Source organism: Sciurus carolinensis, chromosome 6 (genome assembly GCF_902686445.1).
Source record: "Sciurus carolinensis chromosome 6, mSciCar1.2, whole genome shotgun sequence".
NCBI classification, from domain to species: domain Eukaryota; kingdom Metazoa; phylum Chordata; class Mammalia; order Rodentia; family Sciuridae; genus Sciurus; species Sciurus carolinensis.
The window spans coordinates 157,328,843-157,353,735 of record NC_062218.1 but is presented as its reverse complement, the minus strand read 5'-3'; the positions used below and the strand labels follow the sequence as shown (position 1 = coordinate 157,353,735).

Genomic DNA, 24,893 nt, shown 5'->3' with positions numbered 1-24,893 from the left:
CAATGCAGCCTTTTTATTAGTGGTAATAGAAGCAGCATTATTTCTTGGCATCTCCAAACTCTCTCCTATCGGTATGCAGTTCCACCAGTCACTCTGTAAAACCTCTGCTGATTCAGAAGCCCGTTTTTCAAACGTTTGACTCTAACTGCCCATAAGTCACCAGAAGTTGAATCCACCTTCCTGTTTTTTCTTTTTCTAGTTTCCTCTTAAATGAGAATAAACTTTCTGCTGAAGGTGCAGTCTGCAGAAAACTGTAACGGCCAGTGGAAGGAGGGCCCACGGAGAGAGGGGGCATGAAGAGGTCTTGTGGGATGTTGGTGAAGGGCAATAACCGCAGGCCAGCAGCTCCCGGGACTCCAGAGGCCTGGGGAGACCCCGACAGTAAAGTTACAGCCAGGAAAAAACAGCCTGCTTCAGGGCGCAGGAGAATAAATCAAGCAATACGGAGGTTCACAGACAACCAGGAACTGCCCAGAGCCACCCAGGGCAGCTTTCTGACCTGATATTCACTTGCTGTAGAGAAACCATAGGTGAAAGATTGTGACTGTTCTAGAACCCATTTTGATGAATAACTTGAATATTCCCATTTCATTTATTGTAGACATATTACTCTTTTAAACAGAATAAGAACTGGAAATTGTTTGATAAATTATGTTTGCTATCTTTTTCTTCCATGCATATCCTCTAGGTGAATAGCAAGATAATCAGAAGTTAGAGAACTTCTTCAAAGGGGATAAAAAAAGGTGAGAATAAGGTCTAAACCATAAACTTAAAATAGAGCATCCATCCCTGGAAAATGGAACCGTTTCTGTTCTCAGTAAATATAACAGCATGTGGTTAATAATTCAAAATGTAAGCAAAAATATCTATATCCTGAAACTAAATTGGCTGCTAATCAACCTTTTTGGCCTCTAGGAAAGCTACCAATAATGAGATTGCCGACTAATCTGGGTTCCCCTCTGGGTTGTTTTAATGCTTCCCTCTCAGATCTAAGAATTGTTTCTCTGGCTACTACCTTTCTGATGTGAATGAGAAGCAGTTGGGACCAGCCATGTCTGTCCTCACAGGATGGGGAACATATAACAGGAAGAGTCAAGAATAGTATTTTCTAAGCTTTAGTTAGCCATTACTTTTACCACTGGGAGACCCACCAAGGACACGTCATCATTCACAACCTGTGCTATGATTTTCTTAATAATTTCCATAATGTGCATTCATTTTAATCAGCTTCCATCCATAGTAGAAGGAAACTGCAACCTCGGTGGAAACAAGCACCCCTGCCATCAGCAGGAGTAATGATCAACATAATGGAAACAAACCCTTCTAGTAAATTCTAAGAGGAGGGTGAGCCTGAGGTCCATACCCTCTTTGTTATCAAAGAAGACTAGTAGAGAAAGATTAGGAGCAAATTAGCTAAGTTATAAGACCCCCGACTCATCAGGAAGACTGCAGGTTGGAAGAGAACAATCCACTCCCCTTCTGCGATGTGACAGAAGATCACTGAGCATGTGGGTTGCACAGAGACACTGAGAAACCTGACTGGAAATTGCTGGCTGCAGGTCCCAATTCTGCCACTAACTCCTGGTGTCACCCTGGGTAGGTCGTGCTCCTCGGGACCACAGTTTCCTTGGATGTAAAATGAGGGGTGAGATTAGATGCTCTCTCCAAGGAACCACTCAACTCTGTCTGTGTTTTGTGAAATCTTTAAACCTGTTCAGAAGTCTCTTGATCATCTGAAGTGTGGTTGCTCTTTGCATTTACCCTGTTATCTGAAAGTCTTGCCAGGAAGAAAGAGTGAAGCTTTGAAAAGGCCAGCTATTTTGGAGGAAAAAAAAAAAAAAGAACTTTTAAAGCCGCAATGCTGAGTGAAATCAATGAACTTGACTGCAGTCCACACACAACGGAAGCTGGCTGCCCAGGACAGACGCCTGTGCTGCAGCTCTGCGCCTTGGGCGCCTAGGGCAGGGGGAGGCCTCAGGGCCCACTGCCTCAACACCCACCTGGCTAGAGTGCAGTTCAAGCCCGTTGAGCAAAAGAGGGTGCTGATTTCAAATGATGGTTTTATCTCCCAATTTCTGAGAAAAAAAAAGAAAAAATACACTGCGGGAGGAAAAAAAAAAAAAAACCAGATCAGTAGTTAACAGTCAGCTAAGTATCTGCGGCTGGCTCGTTTGCAAGCTCTGGCACAGCTAAGCAGGAGCCTCTCTCCACGAAAGAATGACAAGTGCTTTAGAAGGCTTCTGTCGGAAAGGGTAAGAAGTAACCCTGTAGCAGAAGACACGTACACCCTTTCACACATCATTTGTTTTCCTGTCTTGACATGTTGAAAAAGTAAATTTGAGCAACATTTTATTTTGAACACCCTACACTGGCTTCACCTTTGAACTGACAATAAAAATGAACAGAATAATTATGAATGAATAATTAAAGTGGAAATAATAATCATACTAATTTGAAGCTATCATTTATGGAGCATTTATTACCACCCAGGGACTGTGGTCAGCCTTTGTTTCATTTAATATCCACACGAACACCTTTCATAACCCCATTTTACAGATTGAAAAAAGCAGAACCAAAGCCGAGGCGTGATTTTTTTCCCCAAGTCTCTGATGGAGACAACTCAGACATTATGAAACAAATGGATCAGCCCCACAGGGCTTCTCTAGAACTCAACAAGCTAAGTAAAGGAGATTGCTCCAGAAATCTTTAATGCATCTGGGGCCAAAGTCAAGATCATGGAACGGTCAGAGGCTGCCCAACTCTGATGCAGGCTGGGGAGTGTCACAATCGGCAGCCTGCTGGTGCTTCTTGTATGTTTCTCTTTAAAAATTTTTTTTGGGAGGGCACTGGGTTTTGAACTCTGGGCATTTAACCACTAAGCCACATCCCCAGCCCTATTTTGTATTTTATTTAGAGAGTCTCACTGAGTTGCTTAGTACCTCGCTTTTGCTGAGGCTGGCTTTGAACTTGCAATCCTCCTGTCTCAGCCTCCCAAGCAGCTGGGATTACAGGGGTGATCCCATGCCCAGCTTTTTAATCATTTTTTAGACACTGTAAACAATGACTCGAATCCTCTAGCGCTCTACTCTGGAGCCCACTGCACCATGCTCTCCTCTAAGGAATATCTGTGTGACATTTGAATAGAGCGTTCCATGGCAATGCAGGTCATCTCCTGAGGACAGCAGCAGATCTGGTCATCTTGGTCTTTTCCACATGGCTATTGAATGCAGAGGCTCCATATGCACACATTCAGCTGGAAACCCTGTTTTAAAAGTGACCTTTCTTCTTAAAAAGGTGATCACCTCTATCCTGGGGGGACCTGGAGGTGTCAGAGACATGGGTATTCATAAGGGTCTAGAGGGAGAAGCAAAGCTTAAAGGTCCGGTGTGGGGCTATGCACACCTGGGCACTGAGCCAGAAGAGGGGCTGACACTCTCCTGAGCGAGAACAGGCAGAGCGGAGCTGGAACACAACCGACCACTGGGCCGGTGTGGCTGTGGAATGAGCCGAATTTCTCCAAGGCACTAAGTATTCCTCCTTTTCTGCTCCCCACAGTTCAGGCCCTCAGCGTAGAGATAAAGATCCGGAGGTCTGCAATCACACAGCAGCCATAAAGAGGATGTCCCCATGTCCCAGGGTCAACCGAGGTGGGAGACACTACAGCGGGCTGCATGTCCTCCTCTAGGTTGGCCAGATGGAGAAAGGAGCCGCTTGTCAGACTTGGGCCTGGGGCACAGAGCTTCGGGTCTCCAAGGAGCAAGAGCAGGAAATAGCTGTCTGTCCCACTCTCTGCCCCCCTGGCCATCTCTTGACATTTGTGGCTAATGCCTCCTGACAAACAAAGATAAGCTCCGGGAGTGATTGTCTCCTTGTCCCATGAACTACATTAAAGCCACTGTGCTGCTTCCCCCTGGGTCCCATCCACCTACCAAGATTTGCCACCCGTGCAGACCCCTAAAAGTAACCGGGATCTGCTGGGCTCTGCACAAGCCTTGAACAGACAGCATTCATCTGAAAACCTGCCCCTGCAACCAGAGACCAGGCCCGTGACCCCGTAAGCCAACCCGAACAGCACAAAGCCTCCTGCTGCAGAACAGGTCCCGGCACACCTGTGACACAGGCAGGTGAGCCCCAGGAAAAGCAGATTTTCAAGATGCACACAAGCATTTGCAAGGGGAGAAAGGCCCCCGAGTGGAGTGTGGTCCTGACTGCTGCCTCCTCTCTAGAAGGGCTGGGAGACTGGGCAGCCCCAGACTCCACTCTTATTTGCTGTCCTGGCAACGCAGACCTGCTGACTCTCAGAGATGGTCATGATCTTAGAGAATCGACTCTCTGATCATACTCATGAGGAATGCAGCCCAGAGAGGTTAAGTGGTTCGCCTAAGGTCACATAGCTTGTTAGACATTTTCCTGGAATAGAGCTTAAATTTTCCAACCCATAGTACAGTGTTTTCTCCAAAAGGCAATATTGTCCTCCTTCAACTAAGATGATTGCCTCTGTCCTTGAAACACTTATTGAGAACCTACTCAGTGCCAGTTATTGGAAATACAGAGAAAACGCACACTCTAAAGTCATGAAGCCAGTGCTGTTTAAGTACAGTGAAAATCTCAGAGAAGCTTGAAAAGGAGAGGCCCTTGAATCCAGAATATCTGGATGCTTACTGAATGTGTTTAGCTTATGATGAAATACGAACAGGGCAGAACCCCCACCCGGCCAGAAACTGCCAAGGTCAAGCAGAACTATATTGTTTAACTCACCATAGGGAGAAAAATTGATAAACCTTTCAACGAATTTGGGGAACCCACAAAGATTTCAGTAGAAGAAAGTGTGTTGGAATGACTAACACATTAAACACACACATGCACACATTTTTATGGGGGTTAAAATGTGAAAATTTCATCCAAGCTGACCCTGCCCCTCCCAGGTCACTGGGCCATTCACAGCTGGAGCAGGGGTGACCCAGACCAACTGGACTCAAGCTGGTGGGATAAGACACACTTCTGACACAAGACAGCAAGATCTTAGACTCTAAAGGATCAAGGTCAGAGCCTCCTGGGTGGAAAAGCTGTGCTTCCCTCAAGTGAGATAAGAGTGTGTTTGGGGTAAAGCGCCCACCTTGGATGGCCCAGGAAGAAAACTGGCTGGGCTCTCTGGGAGGGAGGGTGACGCCAGATGGATTCCCACGGCTCAGCCTTTCTCCACAGAGCCCACAGTCACCACCAGTCTGCCCCACGTCCCCAGGGCCAGGAGGGCCTTCCCACGCCCTGGCGGCCCTGAAGCAGATGCAGAAGAAGCAGGGCCAGGTGGAGCCCCTTCCTCAAGGGATGGGGCAGCAGGTGTAAAGAGGGGCTGCGTGGTGGATGGGGGACGGCAGGAGACAGAGAAAATGAGGGACAGAGGGGTTGAGCAGGGGTGAGCCCGAGCCCACCCGGACCTGACCCTACCCAGTCTTCTCGAGTCCCTCCAAAGGCAGCCCTAGGACATCAGCCCACCCCACCAAGGGTGCACACTGGTTCATGGCAGGGACAGGGCCACCCGAGAGCCAGCGACCGTGGAGACACCCTCTGAGCACTGGCACCACAGGCTCAGACAGTGAAAAGGAGTCCCCACCACCTCCCAAAGGCACGGGCTGCGTCCTCTGAGCCAGGGAGGGCGAGGGCCACACTGCCAGAGATAAGAATTGGTGCAGGGGCAAAAAAAAAAAAACTGAGCAGGGACAATGTCACCTTTTAAAATGAACTAAGGCGAGCGGGGAAGCCAGACCCATACGCATGTTGTTCACTGAATTTATTTTTAAATCTGTAACACATTTTCTAAAGGAGTTTTAGGTTTACAGCAAGCTGAGCAGGATGCGGGAGCCCCGTGGCCGTCGGGCTGCTCAGCCATCCCATGCCCCATGGAAGCCGGTGCCGTTTTTCACATCGTACTAAGTGTGAGAAGCCAGGTGCAGAAAGACAGATGCCACTTATTTCTTTAGAATCAGAAATTTTCGTGTAAATTTTCGAGGATGGGTGGAGCGAGGGACGGAGACAGTGTGAGTGGGCCTCCTGATGGGACCCAGGACAGGCTTGCCGGCCGGGCGTGCCAGGTGGGAGCCTCCCCAGCGTCGCTTAAGCGCTGACTCGGACGCTCTCCACTGCTGTCGCCAGCACCCTTCCCAGACGTCTCACAGGCTGGTGCGCTGAATTCTTAGGCGCACGGCGCTTCTGCAGCTCAAATTCCCTCCACCAGCCACAGAGAGCCGCGTCCGTCAGGCTCATTTTAAGCAGGGCTGAGGTCTCAGGAGGTGTCCCCAGACTCTGAGGGGCGTCTCCTTCTTATCTTCTGTGCTTGTAATTTGGGGAAGAGGGAGTAAAAGAGAGAGGAGCGCAAGGTGAGCAGCTGGCCAAGCTTCCTCGCCTGCCGGGCCGTCACAGGCCCTGGACAAGCACCGACGAACACAAAGGCACTGCCGGTCGCTGCGCTGCCTGCTGGGCACAGCGAGTCCAGCCTGGTCAGGCGCTGAGGCTGACTCCCTGCTCCGAGTTTCACCTCCAACTGTGAGAAGGCGGCACCAGCAGTGCCCAGGGCAAGGTGGCCGCCAGGACTCGTGAGGAGAGCCACCCCCAGGTCTGCTTCCTTGCCAGCAGGCTCTGCACGGATGCTCAGAGGAGCGGGGTCCCAGCCGAGGGCGACTCACTGTGACGGAAGTGAGGAAGTTGCTGTGGAGGTGACTCCATCCAGAGCCCTCTGGGCAGTTTGCTCAGGACCACAAGTCTCAGGGTAAAAGGGACCTGACCCCACAGAGCCGAGAACACAGGTCTCCTGCCCGCCAGTTCCGCACTGGCTTCCACCATCCGATGACTGCAGATAGCTGTTGACAGCAACGGTGACAGCGATGGTGACATGCCACTGACGCGTGCTTACCAAGTGCCAGGCCCTTTCACCCACGTCCTACTCACAATAAGCCCAGGAGGTACCCATTGCGTGCTGCTCCCTCTGACTGATGAAGAAAGGGCCACTTCTGCACTGGAAGTGCCCAGGTATGGTAGCAACTCAGGCTCCATCCGGGCCTTCTCCACAGCTTTCCTAGGCTGTGCCTGTATCAGGAGGTCTCTCCCGGAATCCCTTCTCTTCTTCACCTGAAGCCATAATTAGAGTGTCGCATGTCTCGGGGTAATTAGCTTTCCCCTTCGCTCTGGCGTCTGGTCCACTTGGGCAGTGTCCCCAGGCTGGACAGTCTCACACGCTGCGAATCCACTCCAGCCGCCCAGGGCTGCTGAGGGCTCTCCATGTGGCTGCAGCTAAGCACTTGGTGCCATAGACAACATTCACACCGGGACACAGCCTACCATCAAGGCAGCAGAGCTATGAGAATGTGTCCCTCCAAAACTGGATTGTGTCTCTCCAGCTCCTTGCGCGGGGACAACGTGGTCAGCTTTATGCTGAGTCTGTCGCCTAAGGAGGAAGCAGGATCCCGGGTTGAAGTGTGTGTGTAAGTGAAGGAGGAAGAAGGGGGACAGAAAATCCTGGGGACCACTGGAGAAGCCGGGGGAGCTTCATGCCCAGCAGTAAGGAAATAATGAGCAAAGAGGAGAAAGATTTGTCTATTGAAGTTATGAATCTCACTAAGTTTTTCTAGCACACAGTGAAATGAAACCACATGTCCATAAATAAGAAAATATTGAAATTGGTTAGACCAGCTACACTATAGAGCCTAGTTTAAAAATAGAATGAGAAAGCAGTCCCAATGATTCTCAGCAGAAAAAGCAGATTGCAAACCTGCAAAAGAGTCTTCTAATTATTTAAAATATATGATGCAAGAGATAAATAATGAACAATGGTTAGCAGTAAATCATGACATAATAGGTACTTTAATGAGCACCAAATGTTCGTCAGTGAACTCAGTGTTTTGATAAAACTAACTTCTGTGATAAATGCCATTTTTCCTGACTGGCAGCATCCCCTGGCACCTGCTGGAGCCCTGGTGTGGCCTGTGCCCCGTTAGCAAGGGAACATGTCAGACCAGAACTGACCCTGCATTTTCCTGAGGTTGAGACACAGGTGTCTGCCGCCTGATGCTCCAAGGTCCCCACAGACTGTTCAGAGAGCACCGATGTCGTGCTCACTGTCCATTTAAACCAGGTGACATTCTGCCTCCTCCATGAACTTGTCCCTAACGTTCCAAAGGCACTGTTCTCACTGAATCCTGGTGACAGTCATACTTACAGAGTTGTACATACACATAATATTATTTATAAAATAAATTTGTGATAAATTTATCAAAATCTTGGATGTTTATTAAAGCCCTACAAACTCAATAAGTTATTAATTTATACCAGAGGCTATTATCCTGGTTTATATGTAGATTATGCTTCATCTGTATGTCATTTACAAAGTAGATCAGCAGCTTTCACATAAGAACTTGGGAAACTTTTCAGAAACCAAAGGAAAGATCAGGTAGTGCTGAGCCACATACAGACACAGCAACCGTAGTTGCTGACTCCCTGGTGCTCACCACTCCCTACGGCCTGTCTCCCTGAGCTGAGCAGTGCTGACCAATTCCTCTCCTGTTTCCTTAGGTAAAGAAACATTTCTCTGTATACTTATCTTTGTCAAAGATCAGGAAATGAATGACTGGCCAAATGTTCTGTGTTTAAGGGAAAAATGAAAGTGATCGCACTTCTCTGTGAAGTGGAGAAAGTTCCCACATGTTTAACAGGCTGTGGAAAATCTGTGTCATCCACGTGACCTGGAGACTGCACTAGGAGGATGATTTTATAACCAGGACCCTGCCTGTCACTCCTTTCTACGGCCTTCCTGGCCTGTGTGTGTGGCTGAACAGATTCACACCTTGATTCTTCCCTGGGGGCAGAAACCCCTGTTCCAGATGCCACATGGCCCAGAGGACAGGGAATCAGACAGACCCAGCTGGATTCTGACCCTGCCAGGTTCCTGGCCATGTGACTGTTGGCCAGTGTCTCAGCTTGTCTGACCTTCAGTTTCCTCACCTGTAAAACAGGGATAGGAAGGGCTACACTTCATCTGGACGATGCAGTGATTAAATGAGACAGGTGTGAAAAACTTAGCACTGAGCCTGGCACAAAACAGTGGTCACATCAGTGGTGGCCATAAAATTCTGCATGACTGCCTTACTTTCATATTTTCATATTTCTCATACCGTACTGCTACAGTTTTAGCTTTCCAATAAATATTGCCTCGACTGAATGAATCAGCAGCTGGTGTTCAATTCAACAGTATTGTAGTTTTACAGAGGCTTCCTTCTATTGTAGAAAGACTTTGGGGGAAAAAAATCAGCAAAGTCAAACAAACAGATCAACATAAAAATCTCATTCTAAGACCTGCCTCACCAGAATTCAAAAAAGCCATGCTCATAATTTCACAGTGAAAACAATACAAAAAATGGAGTAAGCATATAACCTTATAAGGATTTACAGTCTAAATGTAAAATCCCTAATTTATATGTGCTGCTGCTAATACAAAGAATGGTGTGGGACATGGATTGAAAGAGGCACAAACAGCCCCGTGTCTATAGAAAAGGTGGCTCAGGCGGCTGTTCAAGAAGTGGGCTGGATGTTTTTCCTTCCCCAATTAAATTACCCTTTATAATATCATTAAAAGCAATAATTCTAGATATTTTTGGAAGTTCAAGAAGGATTTTTTCCTCTGATTTTATGCCAATATGTATTTTTTTAAGTTCAGGGGAAAAAAAGAACACGTTAATAAATCTCTTGGATTTGTTCTGCAGCCTGTTAAATCTCCGTCTTCTCTGATTCTGGATCTGAAGATTTCGTTCTCGGAACGCTGTCTGCGATCAGTCGCATGAAGAGGGAAGAGACATGAGGCCGGCCTCTGATCTCCAGACTGGCGCCCGGACAGCGTGGAGCTGAATGCGGCCATGGGGCACAGCAGTAGAGATGGCACAGTGGCCTCCCCATTTGAAGGCCTTTGCAGCTCTAAATGCCCTGGCGAGCAGAAGCTGAAGTCCTTACGTCTCGGTGGCACTTTCCTGAAGGAACGGAGTTGGCACCAGCACTTAAATCCCTTGACTGGTCCAGGGTGGAGCCTGGCAGTGTTAATAACTGGTCATGGTACCTGTTCCCTTTATTCCAACAATCCTCTATAAAATGGCCCCATTTCTTTCCACTAAGTGGTGAAAAATATTCAGAAATAGTATCACTTTGGATATTTTTGAAGGTAGACTTCTGTTGGCAGAGGAGCTGTGGGGAAGCGTGCTCACCCTCCTCACTTGCAGCGTTCTGTGGAGGACAGTGGCTCGCTCAGGTCACACAGTCTGCACCCAGGACGTGACGTGCCTGCCTGTGTGGCCGGAGCTGGCACGGAAGTGCAGTCTGTGGACACCAGGGCTGCCGCCGAGGCCGACGGGACGTGGTGCCGCTGCTGTGCTGGCTGTCCTGCGCCCGCTCGGTGCTCCTCAACACGGGAAGACGCTGCGAGAAGCTGCCCCAGGGCTCCAGCGAGGTCTCGCCATAAGAATTATTTTTTTCATGATGAGCAAGCCTGACCCCAGTGAGGGCCACCTGTTCTGTCTAAGCGTGTAGTTCCCAGGACGCTCACATCGCACTGGAGTCCAATTTGGAGATGGTTTGGAGGAAAGGCCAGCCTCTTCCCTGACCTTGCTGACCCTCGGTCCTCAGCCCGGCATGGCACCAAGGACTCGCACACCATGGATCAGGGACTAAACTGGGCTATGCCCTCAGCCTCCTGGAAGAGGGATGCTCCAGAAATGCAGAAGGACAGCTGCATGGAGAGAAGGAGGAACTGCCCAAGGGACAAAGCTGGGGACACAACAGCCAAAGGAAAGACACTGGCAAAACCAGAGACCCACCTCGTTCCAGGTCAGAAGCATGAACTCTGGGGATGGATCAAGAATTTGTGTATCATAAATAAAATTGTAAAACTCAGCAAACATGTAAGTGAATATACTTTTGACTTTGGGTTTGGGAAAGAGTTCTTAAACAAGATGCAGAAAGACTTGGCCATTAAAATGATCAATAAATTTAATATTATCCAAAGAATTTCTATTCATAAAAACTCACCTTAAAATGAAAGCCAAGCTGTAACGAGAAGATATTTGCAATACACGAAATCAGCAAAATATGAGTATGAAAAATATGTAAAATATGCTACAACTCAGGAAGAGAAATACAACTAACCCAAGAGGAAAACGGGCAAACTAGGTGGATAAATGTGCCACAGACGTGTCAGCATGCACAGATGTGCTTCAGAAGGGACACACACACAGACGTGCCACGTGTGTCACATGCACACATGTATTGCAGAAGTGACACACACAGACGTGCCACGTGCATCACATGCACAGACAGAAATGCTGAAGGGACACACACATAGACGTCCCACATGCATTAAATGCACAGACAGATGTGCTGCAGAAGGGACACACACAGACATGCCACATGTATCATATGCAGACAGATGTGCTATGGAAGTGATGGGTATGTGTAGACGTGTCACAGGCATGACATGCCTGCACAGATGTGCTACAGAAGTGACATTCACACATAGAATGGTACAGATGTGACACACTAGGATAGACATGCCACAGAAGGGACATACCTGTGGCAAAGAAGCGTGAGAAAGTGGTCTCGGCATCACTGATGGTCAAAGAAATGTCCAAGAGAGTGACGACATGTTTTAAACCCATCTTACCAGCAAGAACTAAGCCGTGGGTGACATCAGAGTTGGAGAGAATGTGCACCCGCAGGACATCCCCTGGATTGCCCGTGGGAATGCAGAATTGGCACAGCCACCTTCAGGAAATAGTTTGTCACCATTTCCTCAAGCCAAGTGTTCAGATCCCCTTTGCCAAGCAAAGCTGAGCAATTACATCCCCGGAAGAGACTCCTGAGCATTTATAAGAGACGAGTATGAGAATGTTCTTATCAGCAACATTTACAACAGAAAAAAAATGAACCCAACGCTTAAAATTGGAAGCACAGAGGAACAAACTAGGATCTGTTCAAACAATGGAATGTTCCACCAGCATCCACACAACAAACGTAGCAACCTGTGAAACAAATTCCAGGAGAATAATAAACGAAAAAGTCCCCCCAAATACCAATAGCTCAAACCCCTTTTTATAAAGTCAGAATAACTAAAACACTGGGCTTACATAGGGAGAGACGCCACAAAATCACAGGAAGAGGAAGGAAGCATCAGAATGATGGAGAAAGGATTCCAGAATACGGTTCCCTCAGTCCCACAAGGCAGAGTCCTCTGGTTACACAGAGGTGACTGGTGACATAGTAGTTTCTGCTTTGGGTGGTGAGTGCACGGGTGCTGAATGTATTAATAAAAACAGTGAATAAAACCATATACAATATAATCAGCCTGTGCACACCACCGATGAGGTGCGCTGGGAGCCAAGACTGTGGGGCACTCTAGTCTGTCACAACGGTCCTGTCTTTCCTTTTCCTAAGGACACTGGTCATTTGATAATGGTGTGTTTTACTGTCAAGGTCCACAGACCAGTGTTTGAGAGCGGTGTCGACTCCTAAGCATACTGAGCACAAAGGGAAATCAGGCATATCCCGGCTCCAGGGAGCAGGCCCGTCAGCCCGAGGGGGCGTGAACAGAAGGCTACTAGGAAAGGCAGGTCCAGTGCAGGCCACCCGTGCCGTGCACTGAGGAAGCCCTTCTCTCTGCCCCCACTGTCCTCCTCCCCCCTGCCTGGCTCTGGAGCTGGGCTTGGGCCTGGAGAGGGGTCAGGGCCACCTGCCTCTGCATCCTGGGGAGGGCTGCACCATGCCTGTCCCTCCCCACTCTGGAGCTGGAATCTCCGGAGTAGCTCCAGGATTCCATGGTTTGAACCCACTCCGCAGCTGCATCAGGGCTCGGAGGCGAAACACCTTGCTCTGTCCCCTTTGTGATCCTGGGAACCATTTTAAACATATTCAACTCTCTACTTTCATGCTGTCCTCCAATACCATTCCATTTTTATGGCCCCGGGGAAGGATGGCAGAAGAAGTCTTCCTCGGAAAGAAGACAGGATGGAGGGTGTGGGCCAGACCCAAAGCCACAAGACAGGAGTGTCCCCAAATCCTCTCTTAGGATTTGAAGGAGAAGGCAAAGCAGCACCTTTCTTCCCTTGGCTATTTGAGTACCTAGGACACAGTCCCAGATGCCATTTGGGAAAGAGGGAGGGAACGCTTTTGACTCAAATACTTGTGCCACCTCAAACTCAAAGACATCACTCAAGGACATTTTTAAGTTACCACAGTACAAAGTGAAACGAACACTCAAGAAGAAAGGCTGGGAAGTCAAAGCTTCCTTGGCTTTGGGCAAGGAGTGAGGGGCAGAATCTGCAACTTGCAACGCCTCTCCTGCACCTTCCCAGGGCCTGACCCAAAGCGGGGATGGAGTTAAGTGTTGAATGAGACTGAGCAGAAATGCCTGGGCCACCAGGGGGACTGCGGAGATGGGACACCAGTCTGTCTCCAGGGGTGAGGAGGAGATCCCTGTAGGAGGGAATTCCAGGAAGTGGGAAGTGTGTAAGGTGAGTGGCCACCACGAGGCTAGCACATGGCCTGTGGGGTGGAGGCTCCGTTCTCCTGCAGCCTTCCCTGCAGAATAGCCTGTGGCCAAGCCTGGTCAGCATCCCACCTCAGCAGCCTGCCGACACCTGCCTACCCGGGCAAACTGCTGGGAGAAGCCAAAAGCGAGGCCTCTTCCTGCTCCCAGACAGGGCCCCTGCCACACCTGTCAGACAGCTGCCGGGCACTGTGGGAGGGGTGGGCAGTGGGGAATGGAAGAAAACCAGGCCCCTCGGGAAGAATCGTGACTCGGGTTCCAAGCGTGGACGAGGATCATTTCCAACAAGGAATGCTTTTCTACTCCTAGTAAGAATAAAGTCGGGGGTAGTGGGAAAGATGGATTTTGTTATTCAAACCACTCATACTCAGAATCCAGCTCTAACACTCGCTACCAGAGGCAGAGAGGGTTTGTCAGCACACTTCCTGTTTGCCCCTTGCAGCTGGGCTGGAGATGGTGACATGGTCCTGCCAAGGGACGGTGGTGGAATCAACATGCTTCCAGGCCCAGGTAGTTTAATGCCTCTCTCTGCCTTCTCCCCTCCCCTGCTGCAGGGAGGCCATGGGGACCAGCTGGCAGAACTTTAGGAAGGACAAAATGCGTGTGACCTTCACCAGACTTTGCATAAGAGCAAAAACCTTTATGCTATTAAGCCCACTGAGAATCTGCTGTTAAAACCCACTGATTTGTCACCGCAGTGTCATTATGATAAAAAAACAACACATTTTATAGCTGTTGGTCTCATTGGTATACAAATTATTAAACTTCCTAGACCTCAGTTTCCCCAATTATGAGATAGGGGTTGGGGCTGGGGTTGTGGCTCAGTGGTAGAGCACTTGCCTGGCATGTGCAAGGCCCTGGGTTTGACACTCAGCACCATGTAAATAAATAAAATTTTAAAAGATCCATTGATAACTAAAACAAAAAAAAAATTTAAATTAAAAAGATAGGGATGGTTGTTAGACTATAATGTATATTTATACTCTATACAGTATATGATACAAAGTTGCCACTTAATAAACATGTCTCTCCTTTTACGATGCTGTTGATGTCATTATTTTGCTGTGGTTGCTACTGTTACAGAAGCCATTCCATAGGCAGCTATTACATCTCAGGCGTCCTACTGGTTGTTGTGTGTAAGTTAATCACATTTGTGTAGCTAAAGAAACTGATGCTTAGAGAGGTTACCTGTGTAAAAGAACACAGCTAATAAGTGACCGAGCCAGGATCAGAAAGAAGGATGTTCTGAATCAAAGTCCTTTAATCTCATGGCGATATTTCTGTTCATATTTCAGACACAGAACCCAAGGTTCAGTGTCATTGTAAAAGCTCACCAAGCAAAGCCATCACTGCTAGAGTCAGGGGACTTTTCTTTCTTCCCAGCCTGATGCTGCAATGATACTAGAAGAGATGAACCTCTTAGGGTGCTGGGTACCATCAGCACCCCTCCCCCACAGTCGCCTGGCCACAGTGAGCTGACTTGAGGCACAGCTGCTGCAGATACTGTGGGCCATGGTCACCGAGTGGGCGGGAGGAGGCAGCTGCAGCTCGTGAAGGTCCCTCCGGGAGCGTGCACGGCCCACACAGCCTCTCAGCAAAGGCCCCAGTGGGGAGTCCTGGTGGCTGGGAATCAACATGGGAAGCGTTTCCAGATCCTCATCAGCTGGCTCCCTGCGAGAGTGCTGTCCCCCTCTCCCTCTGTTCGGAGGTTGGGAAGAGAAGTGAGCAGCGTGGATCCTAAGCAGTTTACACTGAACCAGATGGCGCATCTGATTAGCATCAGACGAAACAGACAACATTACTTAGAGATGAGGTTCTCGTGGGAACAAATCCATTCCAACAGCGCGGAAGGCTTGGTTTCCTCGCAGGCTCCCCTCTGAGCCTGCTCAGGGCATATCTAGTCCTCCCTGCGCCACTCAGAGCCACTGGGCATGTCTGAGCTTGTATTGGAGAGGACAGCTGATTAGTCCCTGTAGATTGTCATTTCTCTCTCACTGAACTCTGAGGTCATTCACATAAGGAAGCCACCCCGTGTGGGGCCACAGCCACTGGCCACTCCCACTCCCTTACGCAACATGCTAACAAGCCACATCATATCATCAGATCTGCATAGCAGCCCAGCAACCCAGCCTGTGGCTATGCCTGTGTTACAGGTGAGGACACGGAGATGCTCTAGGATCGGGTAGATGACACAAGATCACAGGGCAAGGAACAGTGGACACCAGTGGAGGCTGATGCCACCATGCTTTAAAAGCATCCCAAGGGTCAAACCACCAGAGAGGATGATTGTCAAGTGCCCAGGACCACACAATGGTAAGGCCAAAGCAATGTAAACAGCGAAGTGTTCCCTACTGAACACTGCCCTTTGCAAAAATGTCCCAGGGACGTGGAACAAGAATGGGAGGAACTTACAGACCCAGGCCCTTTCCTTCATTAAGTCTTGTGTTTTCCAGACCCTGAGGAAAAACATGTGGCTTCCAGGGCCACAGGAATCTGGGTTTAGTGTTAAGTGCAACTATGGAACAGAAAGAGGTCAGGATAGGGGCTGGAGACTGCGGGTGGGAAAATGAGCACCACGCTGACAGTGACAGTCACCACTTTCTATGGGACATTGTGCTGAAACTGGAGTTGCACTAAGTGCTTTCAATGCCTCATGTCTCACTGCCCACAGAACAACCTTCTAAGGCAGACACTATTATTATTATTCCCATTTTACAGATAGCTTATTGAGGATCAGAGAGGTCAAAAAATTATCCATGGTCACACAACTGATAAGGGGCCAATCCAGGAATTAAACTCAGGTCTAGTGTGACTCAAGCGCCAGTACCCTTAACCAGTAAACCCTGGCCCCCTCTGCCCAGGATCCTCCCTAAGAAAGGTCAACAAGGTAGCCTGCCCAAATCTCAGAGAGTGCTTAGAAGCCTCCTGGCCTCTCTGCTTGCTGTCAATACAAATGTTCAAGGTTGTGCATCCCAGCTAATGCCTCCGACAAGACTCTGGGAGCTGACACATCTGGCACTTAAATGAGAGTAACTCAGAGCAGATCTGACCCCGAGGCACAGGGTGCTTCACAGGAGAATAACAGGAGGCATTCATGACAACTGGAACTTGGCCAGAGGGACCAAGCTCACCTTGGTGAAGGGTATGAGGGTAGACACTGGCCCAAGAGCAGTGCACACCAGCAGGTGTCCATGAACTCTGCCTGTCCATCTGGAACTGAGCCCTTCAGAGAGGGGAGGAGCTGAAGCTTCCCTCTGGGGCGTTTTGCTAAAGGGTTCACTTAGCAAATAAAGAGGAGGACAGCTGAGCCCCAGAGCCGCTGCCTGACAGCGCCCGCCGGGGAAGGGTAGGCTCCTCTTGAAAGCAGGGCCCCAAGGGTACTTTGTTTGCCTACTCCCAGTCTCTGGATCTATTTGAAGGTAAGAATTTTACATTCCTTTTGTCAGTGTGAACAACACTAGGGCTGGCCTGCTGTCGGTTAATATTAATCAGAGGGTTTTTACCGAATCCAAAGCTTGGCCGCACAGCAGGACGGGTATGCAGCAGCTGGCCAGCCTGCCCTGTGACTCTGCTGACCCCAGGACAGGGGCCCCCGGGAAAGGAATTACTCGTACTTCCACAAGGCTGGAATTGACACACGTGCCCAGTCTGGGACCGTGCTAGCTGTCCATCTGGCCTCCATGCTAAGCGGGGCCCCGACAGTAATGGCAGCTTGAAACAATGAAAGAGAACCAACTAGGCAGCTCCCTGCTGCCTGTGCCATGCCATATGTAGTTGGAGGTGTCCTTGTCACATCCCTAGGACTGGACTCCATTTGTCTCAATGGTGAGACCACCCAAATCCCAGCAGGGGCTGCCAGAGCAAGAAAAGGCAGGCATGTTTCAAAGCCTTTGGGGTGAGGGCAAGTTCCTTGGGAGGTGGAAGTCAGAACCTCACAAACACAAGTGTCACTTCAAAACGCTGCAGGGATGGAGGAAGGCTCAGCAAACCACCCTGCACAAACCAGCCACATCCACGTTGGGTTAAAACGCTCTCACACATCTGCCAAAATGATCAGGAGGTCAGACACAAGGATGTGAAAACCACAAGAATACCTGCCTTCCCGGTGTCTCTCTCCTACCCCAGCTCTGAGGACAGGGTCCAGACAGCAATTTTGCTAACCAGGCATTGGGAAGGGAAAAAAAACAAAACAAAACAAAACAAAAAAGACCACACATCTTTACAGTGAAGTGGTCTCTGAATATTTCTATGATTACCAGGCAATTTGCATAGATATTCAGGCTTCACTCCCTGAATAAATTCCAGTTGGGCCATGAAGGATTCTCTGAATTCTAGGACCTCAGTTTCTTACCGTTTGTGTCTCATTTTATTATTGACATCAGTGTGGACAGAGGAATTTAAAATTGGAAAGGGTTGGTCCAGAAAACAGTGCTGACCCCCAAAGTCATGTTTTCACCCTTCTAGAGAGGCGAGGTTCTGGACAGGAAAGGCAAAGAGGGGCAAAGAGCACTCTCTGTCCTGCATGATCCAGGAACAGACTGCTGCTGGAAAGGGGACAGAGGGAGAAAGTGAACTTCTGAGCCCCCCACCCCTGTCACATCTGGAGGAGCTTCCAACATCTAGTTCACCAGCCTCAGAAAGAGGAACCCCTAGTCTCTTGAAAGTGGGATGCTTGTCAGAGGACTTGGGGGTTACCAGTTTAGGGGGATGGCAACTTTATACAAATTCTGTCATTTCCTGATCTCCAAAAAATGTCATCAAGTGAAACAGGCAAAGTTCAGAAGAATTATCTGATATGCTACCTTTGAGCAATAATAATAAAAAGCCAAGGGAGAACACATAGCATATCTACTTGATTGTATATCCAAGGAAGGATTTGATTGTAGATGAAAGGAAGGATTCTGGAAGCAAACACAGAGGCTGGGAAGACTGGCCTCCTCTGGAGAAGGCACTGGAGTGGCCAGGCACAGGTCAAAAGGGAACCTTTCCAGGCCACACCCTTTTATACCTTTGCATTTTGATCCAAATAAATGTATCATATATTCAAGAATAATTTACATTTTTATAAAAGCTAAAAAAAAAAACCCTACTAATTCCTACTCAATCAGAATCTCTGAGATGGGCCTCAGAAATCCATATTTTAATAATCTTTCCAGTTTATTCTTATATCCTTGAAATTTTGAGAACTTCTCTGAAGATTGGATCTATTAAAAGGAACTTTGCCTACCTCCCTTCAAGTTAAAGACAGCAATAATAAACCATGCAGGGAAAAAAATCTTCTCGCACCATGATGACCTAAGGCATATGCGCATCTCCAAACTTATGGCCCTGTTACACTTTCTCCAGAAAAATAAACGGTGCAGCCTAAGAATCCCCCAAATCAGTTTGACTTCTGACATCTAAGCTGGCAGCCAGTTTCCATTTTCCACCTTCATGCAGACCCAGGGAGTAGTTAGGAAAGAGATGTTTTAGAGCCCAGACGTTCGCCCTGGTGCCAGGTTCCAAAAGAGGACTCGTTCAGCCTGACGCCTTGCACTCACCTTGCTTTTTAAAGAGATTGCTCTGGACGATCTCATTCATGGACTGGACTTTCTGCTTCTGCAGTTTCACGGGGGGGATGCAGGTGTAGAACTCATAGAGGAGCTGGCTGGAAATGAGAGTCAGCGAGAGCAAATTAGACCCAGTCTCCTGTCCCCGGCACTTATAGAACATCTGGGACTCTCAGACCCCCGATCCTGGCAGAGCCCAGGTACACAGCAAGCCTTCAGCGAAGACAAGACAGCTGTGGTTGGTACTAAGTGTTTAGAGCATTCAAAGAGATGCAAAAATCTGAAAGCAACACCAACAACCCTGGGTCCTTACTGTGAACCAGGCACGCACTTTCCATTGACATGCGCGGCCCCTTGAACCTCAGAACTCTATGGGTGGATAGAATGTGTATCTCAATGTCATAAGTGAGAAAAATAAGGTTTAGAAAGGTCAACTAACTTTCCCAAGGTTAGGCAGTGAGGGAGACAAAGCAACAAGAATTAAAAACCAGGTTCTGACTTCATTAGCATATCACTTTATTTACAAATGTTTTATGCTTGGTAATGCATTATGATATGTCTTAGGACCAAAAAAGGTCCTTAATTTCAAGAACATCTGTGAAAAATTGGTGGGTTGCAGAGAGTTCAAGGCATCAAATAGGAGATAGCTCTTTCCAGATAAAGATAAAAATATCTCAAAACAGAATAACAGCTTTCCAGAATAAACTCATTGTATTCATTTTTTCTTTCAATTATTTATTAAACATCTACTTAGTTTGTGATAGGCAACTTGCAGAGAAATGAGTTTCATGAGAACAGCCTCGGTCCCCGTTGGCACAAAGACCCACCCACAATGCAGACACAGACAAAACAACCTATGGTCAATGCTGTAAAGGAAATAAATAGGAAGCTATGTCAGAGAACAAGGGGCCAGGGGTCAGGGATGAATTTAATTGATTTACAATATTCAGAGGTAGCTTTTCTGAGAAGATAAAATTGAGCCCAAACCCTGAAAGACAAGAGCAAGCCAGCAAAGATCTTACATGAACAGAAACGGACATCTGTGAAAAAAGTAGAGATCCCTGATAGCGAGTGAGCCTTGGAGTGTGGTTCTAAAGCTGCACCAAGGACAGTTTCTCAGTCTCAATCCATGGGTGGTAGTGATGCAAACATGAGCCTTGGAGACAGGAAGGAAGAGTGCGGGGAACTCTGTGTACCACCTTCAAATCCGAAAGTGTTTAAATATGAAAAAGTTTTTAAAAATCTCCTATTATGTGATCTAGGAACTCAAGCGAAAAAGGATGAGGGTCTATTTGACCCAAAGACCCCTATTCTAACAGTGTAATCGCACTAAAATTGTGTGCTCATCCACAGATGAATGAAGTCAAAGGCAGAAAGCAGAAGGGAGCCCAATTCCATGTCTCTCCTGTGTCCTTAGGGAGTCCTCCACTTGCCACCATAGGGCTTAGGAGGCAAAGACAGAACCTGAGCCACCTTCAAGCCCAGGTTGAATAGAAACATTTTCCCCAAACAAACATTGATTACGCTATATGTTTACCTTCTGTGTCTTCAAAGAGGGGTGCTTATAATTTTCATTGACGTCTGACACAACACAACCAAAAGGTAAAATTCCCACCCTGGAGTCCCTGGGTTAGGGTCCTGCCACGTGCTCACCCTGTCCCTGAATGGAGAAGAGCGCCCGTCTGGAACTCCCCACAAGAGCCCTCCTTTCCCTTTGAATCCCTGGCTGACAGCAGAGCTGGGGGAAGTACATCATATGCTCTCACCTGAGTAACTTTGCATCGAAGACCGTTTCCACATCGTGGAGGACAGATGGGATGTATTTCAAAGCCGCCACCTGGGTGGAACATGAAATAAACATGAATGATGCCCACATCCAGCAACTCCAGGCTGGTGAGGAGGACGCTTTGCTACACAACACAGATCAGAGTTGAGAGACTCTGCATCTTGGACCCTGCATATGATGCAAGACTGTGGGTGGATTGAAACCCAGGCATGCTCTTCTCTGCATATAAAAGAGAGGTCATGGCTTCTGGGATGGCAGTATCTTAGAGCAGAACTATCACAGACTTGGAAGTGGTGCAGATCTGTGGTCAAACTCTGTTTACACACTGTCCTCGCCATGTGGCTTTGGACAAAACACGTAACCTCTCTGATTGTCAGGTTTCCAAATCTGTAAAAGAGGGAAAGTCATATTTATTTTGCAGGATTGTAAAGAATAAAGAAGGATGTGCATGAGGCATCCAGCTTGAGCCCTATGTATATTTTGAATTCCCCCAAAATGGTTATTTCTATTATTCTTAGAAGATGGTGTGCGTGAATTGTTTTGCTGGTGGCAAGAATGGCTTGGATCAAGTTATTTTTATTTTCTCTCCAAGGTCTGTTTAATGAGCAAAAAAATAGTGGGTATGTATATGATACTGGGCACACTTTGGTCCCCTAGCTCCGGTAAGAAAGCTGTGACTTTGCTGGGTTGTTTCTTTCCTTTAACAAATGCATCCAGACATGTGAGCCACCCCCAACCCCAGCACAGCAGCACCGTTTGCCAGGCAACCAGACAGACTCCAAGTTCAGCAGAGGGACTTCCAGGTCACATGAATGGAAAATAATGTCTAAAAATCTAATGGAAGTAGGCATTTTTAAATTTGTTTCTATGCCGTAGGTCTTCTATTATCAGTATGTATCATCCTTTGGCAATCAGACCCAAATAAAAATAGTGAAAATTACTTTTTAAAGGAAATCTTACTCCTAGCCATACTCAAATAAGCGTCTTATTTAAATAATGATGATGACTCTTCTCTGAGAATTTACAATGGGGCAGACGCTGTGCTGAACGCTGTGAATATATTAGCTTCTTAATTACAACCCTGCAAGGGAAATATTATTTCCATAGATAAGAAACTTCAGTCGCATTAAGATTCAGTAACTAACCCAAGGTCAAAAAGTTGTCAAGTGTCAGCCGGGATTCAAATTCAGGCAGGCTGCTCTGAGATCCACTTCTTGGAACCCTGAAGCTGCATGACCCTCTTCCTCAAAGGCCAGCTCTTTCTACACCTTCATCCTTTTTTCTTTGTTGATTATGATTCATAATATCAGTACCATAGGTTTGATGAACAAAAAATAAATTACACAAAATAAGGTTTCAGTGTGAAAATTGTTCCCAAAGCCCCACATCTTCAACTCACCCCCAATCTGTCCTTCTCAGAAGGGACCACTGTTAACAGGGTGGGGAGTGTCCTTCCAGATTGTGATCATGCGTGAGTATGTGTGTGTGTGTGTCTGTGCACAGATGCATGCATACAAATATTCAGCTCTTCAACTAGATTGCTACAGTCAGTTACACACCCCTGGGTCCTTAGCATGCCATATCTGGTGTGTGCTCTCTTGTTTCTAGCCAGCACTTGCAGGGCTGAATGGTAGGCTACATCTCCTTCAACCCTTTCCCTGCTGATGGGCTCCATGCTATTTTCAGTTTTTCTTAATTATAAAACGTGTGGTGAGATGACATTTAATACACGGTTATCCATGTATCGGTGAGAATCCCTGCAGGCTGGATTGCTCAAAAGGAACCAGTTCATCAAAACATATATGTGTGAACTGCAGTTGATCTCATCGAGTCACCTTGAAAGAAGCAGTAACTGATTTCTTTTTACTGACTGACCTTTGCCCCACAACCTTGCTAACATTGAATATATAATCTTTCTAATTTTTGTCAATCTGATGAACAGTTTGTAGCTCTTTGGTTGGTAGTGCAGCTGGGCATCTTTTCCGTGCTTATTGAATATGTGTAGTTGTTAAGTTGCTTGTTCATATCCTTTTTCCATTCTTCTTTTGGAGGACTCTTCTCTTACTGGTTTGCAGAATTCTCCAGGCATCATTAATATTAATTCTTAGGCAGTAACACTTTTGCAAGAATTTTCTCCTGCTTTTCTATTGTTTGTTGCTTATCTTTTAGCTTTATCATATCTTTCCTTGCACAGAAAGATTTTAATTTGCATGTTGTCAAATTTGTCAGACTTTTTCTTTATAGTTATTGGATTTTGTGTCTAGAGATCTATTCCTTATACCTTCAAATCTAGATGACAAGAGAAGTCAGGCCAGTGTTTCTTAAACAGTATTCTATTGGCTACTCTGGTCCTGTAAGATGGGCTTAGTTATTCTTTAGGGAAAAGGGGTTGCAATCAAATAATTTTGGGAAATATTGACTTAAATAAAGATAAAACAGTGAGTTTTTTAAATAAACTACATAACTTTTCAGGAATTTAATATACTGGGATGCACTTTGACATTTCTACAGGCTGTTGTTATACATATATTCTAACCAACCTACTTGGTCAAGGTCATCAGGAAACACAAAGCTGATGTGGCAAAATCCCCTGCCTTCAGGACCACTCCTGAAGGGAAACTCGACATGGAATGTGCCTCGGCCAGTTGAAGTGATGAAGTAACTGGAACCCACACTCTTTCTAAGAATGAGTTATCCAATCGTTCCAAATGAGTTATCCAAAGCTGTGTTGGCGAAATCAAACCCAGCTGCCGGATGCATATCTCCCAACCTCTGAAGTCTAAAGAGACCTCTGTGATCTGAGAAGGACGGTCCAGGCCTTTCTAACAAACCATTTCTTCATCTGTTCTTAGCCCGCAGGATCTGGGTGTGATGTCAGCTCCCGCCATGTGCACATAGTCCCTTTTCCCCACCCCTGGCTCTGCACTGTCATGCAGGGTAACAAGAACGATATAGAACAGAGCGCCGTGCACCTAACATAATGCCTGGCCCTCACCAGGTCCCCAAGGCAAGTGCACACATCCCTAAACGTCAAATCTCCCTAGCCCCTGCTCTTGGTCCATGGTGCCTCCACAAAGGACAATGTGACTTATCATAATTGAGACAAAGTGAAGGAAAAAAGGAACAAACCCCTGAGCAAGCTGGGGGAGTCCAGACTCCAGTGTCTACAGCAGGTTGCTGGAGTTCAAGAGCTGCCTTTCATTCTGGGGCTGTGGAGTGACATCACAGTGTCACAGTCCCCAAGGGCCCACACACTCTTGCACCTACGCACAGTAGCTGTTAGTGAGGCACAGCTGGGCAGGGAGAAGGGCTGCTTCCCAAGGAGCCCGTCTTCCTGGCTTCCTGCTCGAGGCTGGTAATAAAGTTGAACAACTGAGTAGCTGCCACCAGAGACTCAGGGTGTTATCAACACAACAGGAGAAGAGTTAATGTTCATCTGGCCCAGGAGGCCACACAGAGAAATGGCAGGCCTGTGGCTTTCTCTTCAGGTAGGGACAACCTATCTCTGACTCAGAAAATTTGCCAAGACTGTTGTCACAGCCAGCACTGGCCACAGGGCTCTGGCCATAATCTTCCCCTGACACACCTGGGCAGGTGACAGCAGGTGCTACCACCCAGCACTCCTAGAAGGGACAGCTCAGCTTATGACTCACTGGAGACCTCTATCTGCTATATGTTCCTGAGGCCTGGGAACTAGGAAGAGGTCGGTTTTCCAGATCTGTCGGCCTCCTGGGAACTGCTCAGCTTCAATGTTGAGATGACTGCTACAGTCTTATTATTACTGCTATGCATAGAACAACACTGTGTGATTATTTTCATTCCATAATATACATTCCTATAGTGTATATAATATTTAAAGCAAATCCATGCAGATATACATAAATGTAATACATATGTGCATATACAGATAAAATAGCATCACTAATCATAGGGTTTTAACATTGGGACTATTACTGGAAACATTATATGTGCCCAACACTTTACA

General features: G+C 47.4%; 1 protein-coding gene across 1 annotated transcript in view; it reads right to left on the bottom strand.

The window, feature by feature from the left end:
* The window catches only part of Dock2 (dedicator of cytokinesis 2), a 407,762-nt gene that overhangs the window by 272,544 nt on the left and 110,325 nt on the right, over positions 1-24,893 (bottom strand). The window contains exons 24-25 of the mRNA XM_047555786.1: positions 20,889-20,959; positions 19,114-19,220 (exon numbers count right to left, since the gene is read on the bottom strand). Coding sequence (XP_047411742.1) covers positions 19,114-19,220; positions 20,889-20,959 — 178 coding nt within the window. The remainder of the gene's footprint in view (positions 1-19,113; positions 19,221-20,888; positions 20,960-24,893) is intronic.